Here is a 16316-nt window from a genome sequence, read left to right as displayed (position 1 = left end):
GTCACATTATAACGGCCCCACGGTTGAAGGGGCGAGCATGTTTGGTGGGACAGGGATTGAAACTCAGATTGCGAGTCGAGCGCCCTAACCATCTGGTTATGCTGGGCCATCTTCTTTAGGAGAGTAAAGAATAGTCAACTATTCGAAAGCACTCGAGTTTTGGGTCTCGTTTTCAATATACTGGAAGCTATTTATACTATCAGGACTCTCAGAATTTCTATAATGTTTACAAGTTCCCCCTATGGCTTTCGTGTAGTCGTCTCCTGCTTCGTTAGTTCTTTAAAATGTTTATTTTATAATTAATCATAGTCAAAAAGCCGATAAAACAGGAGCGCTCACACGAGGACCTCCCTTCTTCAAGGGTAAAAGCCTGTTAATTTTATTCCGGAATAAAACAGGTCCTCCTGTCGAAAGCTAGGATGTTATCGGGTTTTATCTATTTGCTATAACAAACTTTTTTAAAAAAACTACGTGTTTTTAGTGCAATAACATTTTATGATTAAAATGACTATATTTAGTCACCGAATTAATAACCCCCCCTACTTAGGCAGTATAAAATACCCACAGTTCCTAGTATATAAAGAGAATGGTGTGATACAGTGTCCAGCTCTATAAAGAAAAGCACTTTCTGCAAATATATGTAAATACATTTTGTGTCCTCTGTTTGAAAACTTCTTATGCTATATGCCATATTATACGAGTACAATGTTTTTTATTACAACGTATTAGTGTGAATAATGATGTAATTCTCAATCTGTGAATACACCATACAAATACGAGTTGGTTCTGACGTAATTCTCAATCTATGAATACACCATACAAATACGAGTTGGTTCTGACGTAATTCTCAATCTGTGAATACACCATACAAATACGAGTTGGTTCTGACGTAATTCTCAATCTGTGAATACACCATACAAATACGAGTTGGTTCAAACACACACATAGAGAAGATAATTCCACTGTATGAAAAACAAGGTTGATTTTTTTTTAACTTACAAGAATGAATGCAATAAAGTTTCAAGTTTATATGACAATGAGATTTAAACTTGACAATATTTGTACTTAGCAGAGCATTCATGATCTTTGATGATATTTTAAATTATTTGATTCTTTTTTTTTTTACACTAAGCCTTATTATCATTTATTCGTGTTCCTTGAATAAGCGACATAATCTTTACGGTTTGTTTGTTGTTATGTGCAAAGCTACACAATGAGCTACCTGTGCTCTGCCCACCTCGGGTATCGAAACCCAATTTTTAGCGTTACAGGCCCTCAGAATTATCGTTGAGCCACCAGAGGGCAGCTTTTACGGAAGCAGTCTGGTTAGTAAAAACACATGCCTTGTTAGGGTTGAGGCTGTTATCTTTGTCTTGGAAGAAATGTATTTTAAATTGAACATCTACCACGTGACTATAAAAACACTAACCTCCGTCACGTTAAACAAATAATATACAGAGAAACACTTCATTGAAGTCAAGTCTTCACTTACGTATTAAAAATACTAACTTTTTCAAAGTCAGACACCTCACCTACATGCTCGAGAACAGTCATACATTGACAAATTAAAGCCCTCATCTTTGCTCCACATTGTTTCCGCCTTATCAAAGTTAAACCCTAATCTTTGTGTCAGACTATTCTAACTTTGCAAGGTTAAGCCCTCATCTTCGTGTCACACTGTTTCCGCCATCACAAAGTTAAACCCTCATCTTTGTGTCAGCCTGTTTCCACATTGACAAAGTTAAGCCCTCATTATTGTGCCTGTCTGTATTCACCTTAAAAAAGTTAAACCCTCATATTCGTGTCACACCGTTTCTGCCTTGTGATAAAATTCACACTCACTTATAAATTAGTTACGCACTCTAGGTTAATGTAATTTGAACAAATTAGAGTATGTATGTCATTTGAACTATTCAGCATATGAAGAGCTATTTAAAGATAGCAGTGAACATTAATGTGACTATATTTCGTTTTCGTCTCTAGAGTGTCGTTTCATTCTCTATATTTTTGAAAGCAAAAAAAAAAAAAGAATATAAAAAAACTACACACACGTCAGCTCAAAACAGTCAGATTTTTGCATTAGTGATGTGAATAAATTAAATGAAGCAAGGCTTAATACCAAAAAAACACACTCAAATATTTTATAGTTATTTTTCTATATAAATTTTACGCTTTCTTATTTCTCCGTTTTCTGTTATAAACATCGTTATAACTTAAAATATTAATGCAACGCTGAGGTAATACTAACCAATAAATCAATCACATAAGATTCTTAATAATGTAAAAAACAACAACAGAAAAGTTTCTTAAATAACATATTTTAGAATTGCAACAAGTCCTACTATTAAACAAATCAGATTAATTACTTTCCACTACCTAGTATGCAATATAACTCTGAGAAATATTCAAGAACTAACATTAAAACATATTTGATTGTATTACCCTTAACTACATTATCACTGATTGAATAGCACTAAATGAAAAGTGTATGCACACGAACTCTATATGATCCAAACAATTGTTTCTATGGGCTAGCGTTTCTTCTGGCTAAATAAAACTTATTTGTAAAGGCATATTTTTATTATTTTAACAAACTTGAACAACAGAAAAAGGAATCTTGCTTTTAGTAAATACACGAATGTTTAACTATATATATTTTTTTACTGAAGTGTTATTTGCAAAGGGCATTAGTATTGAATTTGAAGTTATTTTTTCTTTCTTGAGTCCGAAAGTTTCTTGTATTTACAACATACTCCATCACTTTGACGACAAAGATGGCGTTATAGTTAAACAAAGCAACCCTGTTGCCTTGTATCTAAGTCTGTTCTTCTATTGAAAGTACACACACACACACGCGGAAAAAAGGAGAGATTTTCCAAATTTATACTGTGGGACAGATTCTGGTTAAAACAGTTCCAGTTCTGTACGTCTCATTGGGTAGAAAATATATAAGACCAAAAAGTACTAGAAACGTATTTACACGCACGGTGATAATCATTTCTAAAGTTAGGTTAATTGGTAATATTCTGGTGTTGAATATTCAATGTTACTGAGGAAGTTGAACTGTGTTGTTCCACACGGGCTCTCTCCATAGTTTCCAGAGTCGTAGTAGCCAGCATAGTTGAAACTCAGTTCACTGTCTGTAGAGCAGTGTCCATTGTACTGATCTGGAGACGAATTATAAGTAGGAATGTTTGCCGTGTCTCCCACGGAGCCAGAGGGATCGTAAAACGTCGGGGTTGATGGAAAAGTTTGTTTGGGAGCTGTGGCACTGTAGTCTGGCACTCGGTTGCCACTGCTGTTTGATAGATCACAGTACACACTTTGGCCGTTAGGTGATGTGTAATTTTTGTCGTCATCAGTCATACAGCCCTCTGCTCGATATGGGTTATAACAGTAAGATAAGTTGCTAGCGTTGTTGTTCATTCCATTGGCGATATACGAGTCACTGCTGTTCAAAGCGCTGGTGTCATGGCTGTAGTTGCCATAATGCCTGTAGTCTGCGTTGTGTATCCGGTAGTCATGCATATAGGGATGTGGAGGAAGGGGTGGGTGTTGGTGAGGAGATATTGCTTGATTGACAGGCCCGTGTTCTACAGCATTCTCGTACCCATACTGACGCGGAGGAGGAGGATGAAAGTTTGTCCTGAGCTGTCCTGGGGCGTTTGGATTCATCATAATGGCGGGAGGAGCTGGAGTATTCTGTGTTTCTGGTAAAGGATACGTAGTTGCAGGAGACTGTACACAGCTCGCTGTGGGAGGAGGAGGAGTAGGGCCATGACCTGATGGGTGATAAAACATGGTGGAAGCCGAAGAGCCCGTGCGGTAGCTATCAGGGTTTCCGGCTATGTTATAAGACATCTCCGAGTGGACCCTTTGTTGATGTTGTAGGTGGGCTGGTGGAGGTGTTCTATAGCAGTAGGGAGATACAAGAGGAGGAGTGGCCCCTCGTTGTCCACTGGAAGAGTAACTGACCATCCCATCCGTTGAGTATGGCCCATTGTAAATCCGTGGTCGTTGGAAGGCAGGGGATCCTACAGGTCGCACTTGAGGGCACGAATAACCAGAAGTCGGACTGCTTCTGAGGGTGGATTCTTGTGCTGAGCCAGAATGAAAGACAGAACAAGGTGGATGACAATGACCACAGTTACGCTCCGATATACAGACATCTGACCTTCGATTTGTAGAACCCATGATACACACGCCGCCGTTTATTAGAACATGGGAATTGTTGGCTGTCTGAAACTCATTCGAATTCTTCACAAGTATGGCTGAAGAAGTGGAACTAGATTCTGAGCTGCTGGGATGGACACGATCACCAGAAGCTGCAACTGGTTGGACGATAGAAGGACCTTCTGGGGTCTTTACTCCATTGACTGGTATCTGATCTCCCTGAATAACATGTAACGACTCACTGACATCAGTTGCTATATCTGTTATTGGAGGTCGAGAAACAGGAATATCATTGTCCGTCAATGTCCCATTCAAGCTGGATTCAGACTTTGCTGGGGATGCTGTAGTTCGTCCACAACAAGAGTCTGTCTTTTCTGATGCATAAACATTACATTCAGTCTGGTCATCATGTCCGTGTGGGTTAGGAATCGACGATATAGAAGAGTCTTCTTTATCCATTGAATTTTCTTTATTTTCGATTCTCTCTACGCTCTCAGTGCCACTGTCACCTCCTCCTCCAGAGTTACTCTTTTCGTCGCTCTTATTCATCATAGTCTGTCTTTTGTGTTTCATTCGTCGATTCTGGAACCACACCTTCACTTGCCTTTCAGATAAGTCCAAAGAAGCGGCAATCTCAATGCGACGAGGTCTACAAAGATACTTATTAAAGTGAAATTCTTTCTCCAACTCTAGGAGTTGCGTATTGGTGTAGGCTGTTCGTAGTCTTCTGGGCATGCCATTTTCCCCGCTCTCTGTAGAAAACAGATTATAAAAATGTTACAAGGCAATCTACGCATCACACGCTTATAATGATCAATATGTCAGATGGGAAAAAAATGTTACAAAATATATTTTACTGAAAATAATAAATACCGCCTAATGAAAATGCAAGTAAGTAATTGATAAATAATTATAAGTAATCAAAACACAAGTCGATATCAAAATAATCCATTATGAAAACGAAACCTTTCAGTAATAAATGTGATATAATAATAAATAAGAAAGACTATATTTTGTTTGTTTGGTTTTAGTCGAAAACGCGACGAAGAGTAAAACAGCACATTAAATAGCTTAATCTAGACAGTTGAAGCAAAGGGAAAATATATTTTGTTTTGAGTGGTTAAACAGCTCTATATAAAGCGGCCTGTAAACATAAGTTATGATCTGATATGAGAAGTTATATAATTCTTTATTTCTTGAATAAGAACATGAAAGTTATAGCTCTCTATACATGGGTCTATATGTATAGCAAAAGTGTGAAATGTCGTTTGAATTGAGTGTTTATATTGTTCTTCATAGATCGATCTGCATACAAGATAAGATCGTAAAGATTTGCTTGATTTGAGTATTTATAGTTCACTTTACATTGGTATATATAGCTTGATTAGAGTATTTGTATATTTCTCTATAGATCATCCTGTATCATAGTGTTTATTTGTTCCGTGAAGAAGGCATACTCTTTCTTGCTTTACAGTTACTGTCATTAATATCATTAGTTAAAATGTTTAATCTAGCTAGTTAGATTATTTTGCATTGTTAGATTAGTATATGGATTTAGGACTAACCTAAATCTCCTAAGCTGGATGAACCTCGTGAGATGTTATTGGGTTTATGGCTGAAAATATTTTAACCGCGAGGGTACCCCACTGATGGAACAATGGGTTTTAATCCTTATTTTTGTTTGTTTGTAATTAAGCATAAAGCTACACAATGGGCCATCTGTGCTCTGCCCATCACGGATATCGAAACCCGGGTTCTAGCGTTGTAAGTCCGCAGACATACCGCTGTGCTACTGGGGGATTAATCCTTATGAGTAAGAATGTAAGAGGCATATATTTGATTAGCTATACTCATTACTGGGTTTATCGTTATTTCTGTATAGTTATAGTTCTTATAAACTAGAAATTTGTTTAAGGAAAAAGTAAGAAGAAAAACCCGATTTAGTTAAAATATTTCTCTATTTTAAATAAATAGTGTTACAAAACAAAGGTTAGAAATCATTTACTTCAACGATAAAATTGCATGAACAGAATTTAATAGTGAATACAAAAATAATATCAGAAACAGTTGGACCTACTTAATTTAAATTTTATTTTCCTAAGCCATTTTACATGAACTGACATGATTTCCCAGGATGAAGGCTTTGCTAATTAGACTGTTTATGTATAATGAACATGGTTTCACTGTAAAATGCCCCCTACCGGTAAGTGTTTGTCTTCATATAAGTTTGTAGTTGTAGTGTAGGTTAAATATAGTTTAACAATCCTTTTAGCAAGTTGGGCTTCATCACAATAGAAATATTAAATACTCGAGAGACATTTAGGATACTTGAAACAGAAAACAGAATTTCTATGTATTCCCCCGTACTCCAGAGAATCATATTACTTAAACGTCGTTGTCTTCTTAATACAGCGTATATATATATCATTCCATACCGCTCATTAGGAGGAAATATATTTTTCCTATAACTTGCGGTAGAACGATGTAGGCTTAAGTAACCATATCTGCTTCTAATTTTTAAGTTGGTTTCACGTTTCAAGCTTGAAAATAGATGTTAACTTTGATAAACGTGGTAGGTACGCTGGGTGGATTCTATTCATGCACGTTCTTCTAATTATTGAGATGTACAATACAACTCCCACTATGTAGCCTGTATTCATCCACTTTTGTACTCCTAACTGTCATTATTTATGTTATCTGTGTTTCTGTCATGGATGCTTGGGATTATGCGGGTATTGATTTCAATATTTATTTGCATTTTTTTTTTACTGTGGTTACGTCGAATAAGTAACTACTTTCGTCGTTTTATCATTCGATTCCTGATGGATTTATGGTTTAATGAGACATGCTTTATTAAACAAAAGTGAACAATAACAAGAACAGAAGTCATACATTCCCGCTTTCCAGACGAACAGAGATGTTGTACTCCGTGTTCTCCTAACTTAATTTGAAAACTTTACTTTTTAAAGAAGTTTTTACAAACTTGCGAAGAAAATACAATCGATTTTCTTGAAAGTGACTTTCTAAGTTTTTATAACTTTTATATTAAAGAATAAGGTTTATTCTATAAGCATTTTTTTATCTAACTTGTCACAAATGGCGCTTAAATAAAACCTAATGGGTGGCTAAGACCAAAAGAAACTTTTACGTGGCACTTTAAAAAAAGAGCTTCAGATGTTTCTTGAATTTTTTATATATTGTTCTACTTATCTTCAAATAATATCTCAAGTTGTTGATATTTCCTGAATTACACGATATTAAAATGATGTAGTTACCAAGTTCTCTCTTCTACTAATTTGAATTGCCTATCATGGAAAATGTTGTGAATATTGCCTATCATGTAAAATGTTGTGAATATTGCCTATCATGTATAATGTTGTGAATATTGCCTATCATGTAAAATGTTGTAAATACGATGGTTACTTTGTAATATAGCTAAGAAATGAGCTAGTGACTAAAAGAAATGCTTGTTTACATTGAACTTGACTGGACATACTATGGTGTAAGATTTCTAATCCTTTGAAGAAAACATCTAACAAACGATTTTCATTCCTTTTTCCCCCCTCTTTCAAAGAGATTAATTAAAGAACAGTCACTCGAAAAGTATCGTGTATGTTTCTTGTAGATTAGAAGTGTATTGAGTGGAAAATACCTGTCAATTATTATTTCAGATATCATTTATTTATTTTCTACATTTCATGTGCTAATTTGCTGGTCATATTGTAAACTGACTTTGAAACCAAATGTATTGTACCTCGGTGGGTCAGCGATAAGTTACAACGCTAAAATCCAGGGTTCGATTCTCCACGACGGACAGAGCGCAGATAGCCAATTGTGTAGCTTTGCACGAAAACAGCAACAATAAAAACAACGTAATATATTACAATATCAATTAGTCACACACTATTGTTTAATGTTAGATCGAGTTTTATGAGGGAAAAGATGTCTTTATGTTTTTAAGACTTGAAAATATACAGTTGATACAAAACATACCAAACTTCGTTTCTGCTTAGTATTTATTAATATTTTTATATTGTATCTAATTTTATTGTGTGTAAGTTCACTTTTAGTTAAAATGTGTTGCGTGTATAAATCTTTCATCATTTAAGACATACATTAATTGACTTACGTATACGATAATGTAAAATTTAGCATATTTAAACGTTGTGACAACTTTACATGCTGTCTCAATTTTATATGAAACATAAGGCTGCGAACTCATTTCATCTCACGAACAAAAATATTCAGACTACCTTTAGAAGTATTAGAATCCATGTGAATAATAATAAAACCCGCAACACAAGCAGAACAACCCACAAAATCAATCGCCAGAAATTCAAATGAACGCTAAACCGGCACGTGTACAATAGGAGATCGCCTAGACTGCCGCTCACGTGCAGAGGAGAGAGCAGTTTTACAAGAGAGAAAGAAGATGGATGGCCTGACAGTATGGATTAAAACAATCATTATTTTTCTGACAGCAACAACCGAAAATGTTATATAGTGCCTAGCGTCATAGGCAGCTTGAAGTAGTCAAAGATGTAGTTCAGTTTTTCACGGGTTGATAGCAATGTGTTCTCCTGTGGTTCGCATCCGTTTCAATAGATTTATTTCATTGTTCATAGTATTGCGCCTCCTCTAAATAAAAAAGGTTTTTACCGTAAAAAGCTCTAAATAGAATGAAATATTTCAATCCAATATAGTGTAAATATTAAACATTATTTTTCTGTTACAGTAGAAAAAAAACCTGAAAGAAAAGGACACGTGATGATAGATACAGAAACACAACTTCGTTCTTGTTACAAAGGTTATAAACAGCACGAGACAATGGCTTGCATCAAAAGAATCATGGAAAAAAGACTCCAAAAGAAACGACCTTACAACACTGTTCCACGAGAAAAAACTCGATAAAAACAACCAGAACACATACCAGACCACATTTAAGGTTAGCATATAAAAAAAGAAAAGGAAACCAAATCTTCGAGACTGTTGGCGAGAGATTACTGCTCCGTGACACAAACGAGACAAAAAAAAATACTCTTCCATTAGTGGACTTCTCTGTATATCCAGTTTAACCTTTCCCATTACGAGCAGTAAAAATGGGAGCGTGTACCTTTTAAAAGTGGGTTCCAAAAACAAACTTTAAATTTCACGTTTGTGATGTTATAACACAGTGTTTTTTGTTTTTTTCATAAAACTATTCTAAACAGAAATTTTAAACAATCACTACTACAGCTGTCTCACTAATGAAATCCCTGCTTCTTTTATAGTTACATTCTATGGTATTTTCTCTTTAAGCAGCTTAAACTCGGTGACTTTTATAGTTACATTCTATGGCACTGTCTGTTTAAGCAGCATAAACTCGGTGACGTTTATAGTTACATTCTATGGTATTATCTCTTTAATCAGCTTAAACTCGGTGACTTTTATAGTTACATTCTATGGTATTGTCTGTTTAAGCAGCATAAACTCGGTGACTTTTATAGTTACATTCTATGGTATTGTCTCTTTAAGCAGCTTAAACTCGGTGACTTTTATAGTTATATTGTATACTAGAAACTTTAGTCATTGCTTATATAATATATTCTCGGCTTTTTTTATAGTAACATAGTAAGCAAAAGATTTCAGCCATCGTTCAATACAGCTTCTATTTATCCACACTGCTTGAAATAGGGTGACTTTTATCGAACGATACTTATACCATGGCTGTTGCACCTGTATCTATTTATAATATTAAAAAAAACAGTCTTTCTTGCATCGATATTCTGAACTAAAAAATTACATTCTCGCTGTGGAAATAGTTTATTTATAAAACTTAAACTCTTTGTTCTTAATTGAAATGTACATCAATATTTGTTCTAGATGTTCCTTTACAGCATCATTCTAGAAGAAAACTTTCTTTATAACATCTTCACAGCATCTTATTCTCTATATTGTTTTTAAACATAGGGTTTATCTTTAGATGTCACTTTTATACAGCAGCTGTTATTATGCTGCTTTAACTCTGTCTTTTGGGTATAATATCATTCTAAATTCAAAATCAAACTCATTACTATAGCATTTGTATTTGTATGCTTCTTTGAAGTTAAGAGTTTGCAGTAACGACTTTACACTGCTTTAGTATCTATATTTGAAAATATAATTTTAAATTAAAACATTTTTAACAGTTACTATTATATGGAAGATGTATGGTGGTATGGAGTAAATAAAAACTTTCGTTCTGCAGTATTCAGCATATACTTAATTTGTTTTCTCAAAAAAAGGCAAATAACAAAACTTTAAACTGCTATACTTGGATATATGTTCTTCTAAGTTAGTTACATGATGGTTCTAAAATATAGCATTTTACCAATCAACTATAATATTATCTGTATCCTCATTATATCAATAGGCTATTCATTTAAATAACTTCGGGAGTATTAGAAGTTGTAAGCATGGACAACCTCCCTAGCGAGCTTCATAAGAGCTGATAAAGATGGACTGAGAGCAGGTGAAGAAATACTCAGACTAGATAAATATACACGGAGACCCCATGAAGATATACACAAGTGCATCGACATGTAATGAACAAGCACACTACAAGAAGGTTTCCATATCAACAACTTATTACAATCCTTGTTGCTAAATATGTCTTTAACACAACATCAGGAGTGACCTGATTAAATAGAAACTGAGCGACTGTATTAACTGACAACTATATATATATATTAACACTGAGGCCGGTCTAACCTAGCGGTTAGCGGCTCTGAAGTATGTATCCAAGGGTTCATGTCTCGCTGCTTATTGCTTCACAAAAGCGCTCCGTACTTTAGGGTTGTGATCACGCTACAAGAGCACCAGCCAAATCCCACTGTTCAGTCAGACAAGAGTAGTCCAAGAGTTGATGGTTGGTGCTGTTGACTAGCTGCATTACCTCTTGTCCAGTGCTTCTCAACCGGGGTTCCTCGACAGACATCCAGGGGTTCAAGAGTTCCGCATATTCTAATGCGTAAATACATACTAGTTACTACAACATATTTCTTTATTAGTATAGCAGGTTTCATAATGACACAACATCACAACAAGTCACTGCATTGTTTTAAGTTAGTGAGCGCGACTAGGTACAAACAGCTGCTAGTATTGCTGTAATGAACGCTGTGAAGGGTTCCGTGACACATACGTGACGCCAGAAGAGTTCCATGGATTCCAAAAGGGTGAGAACCACTGCTCTCGTCTATCAGTTTAAAACTAGGGAAGACTAAACGAACATAGCTTTTTCTGCGGCGTTGCGCGACAGTTCTGAAATACACAAACAGACTAGGGAAGACTAAACGAACATAGCTTTTTCTGCGGCGTTGCGCGACAATTCTGAAATACACAAACAGACAGATTGAAAAGTTTATAAAGATTCCTTGCTCTTGTTATTCTGTCTACTGTTAATAACAGTGTCAGGTCGTACTGACCAATGAGTTTTATTTGATACAAATAGTTTGACTATACCGCTTAATTAACATCAATATTTTTTATTTACTATCATGAGCAAATTTTTACTTCTTCGAATGTATTTATATCTGTTTTATTGCTTCTTTGTTTGCGCTTAACAACAAACAAACAAAGGAACAAGCTTATTTGTTACAACTTCAATTAAACCGCAACAGTTATTTTCTTAATGGTGGGAAGCATGCGTTTCATAAAATCTTGTTTGTCAAACCAAGCAACCAGAAGTTTTGTATGTACGTATTCTAATGACGGTCAATATCACATCATGATACTTCTGTAAAACATTCTATTCCCAAAATGTTTTCTTAGTTTACTTATAAAGTGATTTTTTGTTCTAATTTCACAACACGTGATTTCAAAGCAGCTCACATCTTCATTTTATTTGTTCTTTTGCTAATGGACATTAAAGAGATAGTAATTATTTTTTCACACACACATGAAAAAAATCGCTGTTTAATGATACATGCTTATAAAATTTTGAATAATATAGGAAATAAAAATGTTCACACAGTTCGATACCGCTGTGTTCAAGAGTTGTTCATTAATGCTATGTGACTCAGCGCTAGATTTTATTTCTGTACAAGAAGGCTCAAAACATGAGTAACTTTGAATGATGTAACGTAAAAATGGCGTTATACATGCTTCAAGGCAATCAACAAACGTTATATAAAGATAAGTTTGCATGTAGCCTAGAATCTGCCTTAACGTTTAAAGTGGCTTATTTGTAAGTATTGATATACTTGGCGAACAGAAGTTAGCATCAAGCGGTCAGTATAATTAAGGTAGTGTAGTGCACACTAGACTGTAAGTATAATTAAGGTAGTGTAGTGCATACTAGACTGTAAGTATAATTAAGGTAGTGTAGTGCATACTAGACTGTAAGTATAATTAAGGTAGTGTAGTGCACACTAGACTGTAAGTATAATTAAGGTAGTGTAGTGCACACTAGACTGTAAGTATAATTAAGGGAGTGTAGTGCATACTAGACTGTAAGTATAATTATGGTAGTGTAGTGCACACTAGACTGTAAGTATAATTAAGGTAGTGTAGTGCACACTAGACTGTAAGTATAATTAAGGTAGTGTAGTGCACACTAGACTGTAAGTATAATTATGGTAGTGTAGTGCACACTAGACTGTAAGTATAATTAGTGGTAGTGTAGTGCATACTAGACTGTAAGTTTAATTAAGATAGTGTGGTGCACACTAGACTGTAAGTATAATTAAGGTAGTGTAGTGCATACTAGACTGTAAGTATAATTAAGGTAGTGTTGTGCACATTAGACTGTAAGTATAATTGAGGTAATGTAGTGCATACTAGACTGTAAGTATAATTAAGGTAGTGTAGTGCACACTAGACTGTAAGTATAATTATGGTAGTGTAGTGCACACTAGACTGTAAGTATAATTATGGTAGTGTAGTGCACACTAGACTGTAACTATAATTATGGTAGTGTAGTGCACACTAGACTGTAAGTATAATTAAGGTAGTGTAGTGCACACTAGACTGTAAGTATAATTAAGGTAGTGTAGTGCACACTAGACTGTAACCATATTTCAATATTTAGTAAAAAGAGAAACAACCAGTAACTTTTTTTTCTCTTACTCTAGTCGCAGTTAGTTTTATTTTGGCTCTTGTGATCAAATGGAAAAACTTTAAATAAAACATCACTTGTTACTGACTCCTTTCACTAAATGTTTGAATGATAAGTACAGCTGCGATCCTGAAGTTTTACCGGGTAATAAACGACACGTTTCAAAATACTCTTATATTTGTATATACCAACCATCAGAATAAGTTACACATGTCAGTTACCTTTAGCTCAATGAAAGAATGAACCATAACATCTACATCTGACAAAGAAATATTTTATGTTCCAACACTGACATTGTTGGGCACAGTTTCCCCAACCAGCAGAATAAGTTAAACCTTAACCACATGTCAGTTACCTTTAGCTCAATGAAAGAATAAATCATAACATCTACATTTGACAAAGAAATATCTTACGTACGAAAACTGACATTGTTGAGCACAATTTTCTTCTCTGAATGATCATAAAGCACCGACATAGTTTGAATGATAGAACAAGAAATGTTTGAAAAACTTCACGATTAATGAATTTAGTTTTAAATTTGATGTTTTCTTTTCCTAGTCACGAATTTTAATTTAATATTATTCTTACGACGCTCAAATTCGGGTTTCGGTACCGGTGGTGGACAGAGTACAGATAGTCTGTTAGGTAACTTTTTTTTGCGCTAAATAACAACCAAACCCAATACACTTAATGATTTTAAAAAAATCCTAATCGATTGATTTTCCATGGAAATCCGTGCAAGTTAAAATAGAATAAAAACAAAATAATTAACACTTCCTAAACAACTGTGTAGCCTCTCACATTCACTGCACAATTCCCGTCGCAGAAGGGGGAACGATCATTTAGCATGTTCAATCGATTAAAAAGTTTTGCTTTCGAAAACAGTCTTACAGGCCTGAAAACACTGGCAATTGAAAGTCATTCAGCTTGCTAAGTACAGACATTATCTCATATAAGACAATATCCCCATATCTAAAGTGCAATGAGACATTATCCCCTTGGTAAAAAAAATAAATAAATAATAATTTCCTTAAATAGTGATCAAAAATAAAAACGTTTTATAACTTTTAAGTAAAAAGTAGTGTGTATATATATAAAGTGATAAATTATTGATATTCAATAAAAACCACATTTTATATAAAATAATTACAATTTCTGAATGCTGTTAATCTGTATAAAAAGCAATACCTTTTAATCATGGGGGAAATGTTTTATTAGGCTGGTGTGCTTGGGTTTAATGGTCTATGGAGATGCTCTGGTTTAATGGTCTATGGGGACGCTCGGGTTTAATGGTCTAATATCCTACAACCTTAGCTTGCACTGTGTAATTTGACTCTATAAATAGATCATCATGTTATACAGTAGGTCAAGAAAGTGAATTTTTAACTGAAACAATTAATTAGTTAAATCCAATTTACTGTAGGTCAGTGTAGTATAACACAATGTAGTGAACTATACTTGTTTATACACGGTATTAAACTACACTTGTTTACACACGGTATTAAACCACACTTATTTATACATGGTATTAAACTACACTTGTTTATAGACGGTATTAAACCACACTTGTTTATACACGGTATTAAACTACACTTGTTTATAGACGGTATTAAACCACACTTGTTTATACACGGTATTAAACTATACTTGTTTATAGACGGTATTAAACCACACTTGTTTATAGACGATATTAAAGTACACTTGTTTATACACGGTATTAAACTACACTTGTTTATAGACGGTATTAAACTACACTTGTTTATACACGATATTAAACCACACTTGTTTATACACGGTATTAAACCACACTTGCTTATATACGGTATTAAACTACACTTGTTCATAGACGGTATTAAACTACACTTGTTTATACACGTTATTGCAGCTTTCTGCAATGTGGTAGTATCCTACATCTTTGGATGTGGGTCATATGACACATACTACAATTACTAAACATTTTATAAGAAAGCATTATTATTGAACACAACACAAACTTCCGCCTTCATAAGACACCCAAGACTTTCCTCAAGTGTTGCTATGAGCTATGCAGTTATTGTGCATTTCAAGTTTCTTTGTTTATTTAGACACTTTTTTTTAAGTGTAGATTTTTCTAAGTGTGTTCAGATTAGGTTTCAACGTACTCGTAAACTTTATCAACGTATTTCTTCAAATTTCTTTTGTTTTAACAATAGGCTTTTAACTTATTGTTGTTTTTTTCTTCCGGTGTGTTTATGCTGTAGTTTTATTTTCAACTCAAAATCGATCCGAGGGATTTTAATATTGTGAGATTCAATAGCAATCCCAGACACAATAACAGACGGGTTCTTGTTTTACTGCTATTTTCATGACACAATAACAGATGGATTCTTGTTTCACTGCTATTTTCATGTGGGTTGGTCCGGCATGGCCAGGTGGTTACGGCGCTCGAATGGCAATCTGAGGGTCACGGGCTCGAATCCCCGTCCCACTAAACATGCTCGCCCTTTCAACTGTGGGGGTGTTATAATGTACAATCAATCCCACTATTCGTTTGTAAAAGAATGGCACAAGAGTTGGCGGTGGGTGGTGATGACTAGCTGCCTTCCCTCTGGACTTTCGTTGCTAACTTAGGGATGGCTAGCGCAGATAGCCTTCGTATAGCTTTGCGCGAAATTCAAATCAAAACAATTCGTGTGGGTTATACCAATCTGAGATCAAAGAAGTCACTTGCTGCATGCAACATTATGAATACTTGGAGGTGATGACACCTGGGAGTAAAGTCCTGGTGATCATCAAATGAAATACAAATAGAAGCAGCGTCTACTGGATAACGTTAAAAAAATTAACACGTGTCTAATAGCAATTTAATTTTGAAACAATAGGCTAGTAGGTTACAACAATATAAACATACTACAAGACAGTACGTAATTGTAAGAAAATAAATAAACAGTGTATTCTTTGGTTCTTGAACTGTACAGTTTCATCTATTGTCCTTATCAGTGATGGTTCTTGAACTGTACAGTTCCATCCATTGTCCTTATCAATGATGGTTCTTGAACTGTACAGTTCCATCCATTGTCCTTATCAATGA

The 16316-nt window shown here is 34.8% G+C and overlaps 1 protein-coding gene across 1 annotated transcript in view; it reads right to left on the bottom strand.

The window, feature by feature from the left end:
* Positions 1 to 2907: 2907 nt before the first annotated feature.
* LOC106461797 (segmentation protein paired-like) overlaps positions 2908 to 16316 on the bottom strand; it is a 65548-nt gene continuing 52139 nt past the window's right edge. The window contains exon 2 of the mRNA XM_013921652.2: positions 2908 to 4925. Coding sequence (XP_013777106.2) covers positions 3007 to 4925 — 1919 coding nt within the window. The 3' untranslated portion in view covers positions 2908 to 3006. The remainder of the gene's footprint in view (positions 4926 to 16316) is intronic.

The sequence above is a fragment of the Limulus polyphemus genome, unplaced genomic scaffold, assembly GCF_000517525.1.
Source record: "Limulus polyphemus unplaced genomic scaffold, Limulus_polyphemus-2.1.2 Scaffold1033, whole genome shotgun sequence".
Classification (NCBI taxonomy): domain Eukaryota; kingdom Metazoa; phylum Arthropoda; class Merostomata; order Xiphosura; family Limulidae; genus Limulus; species Limulus polyphemus.
This window is presented reverse-complemented; position numbering and strand designations above follow the sequence as displayed.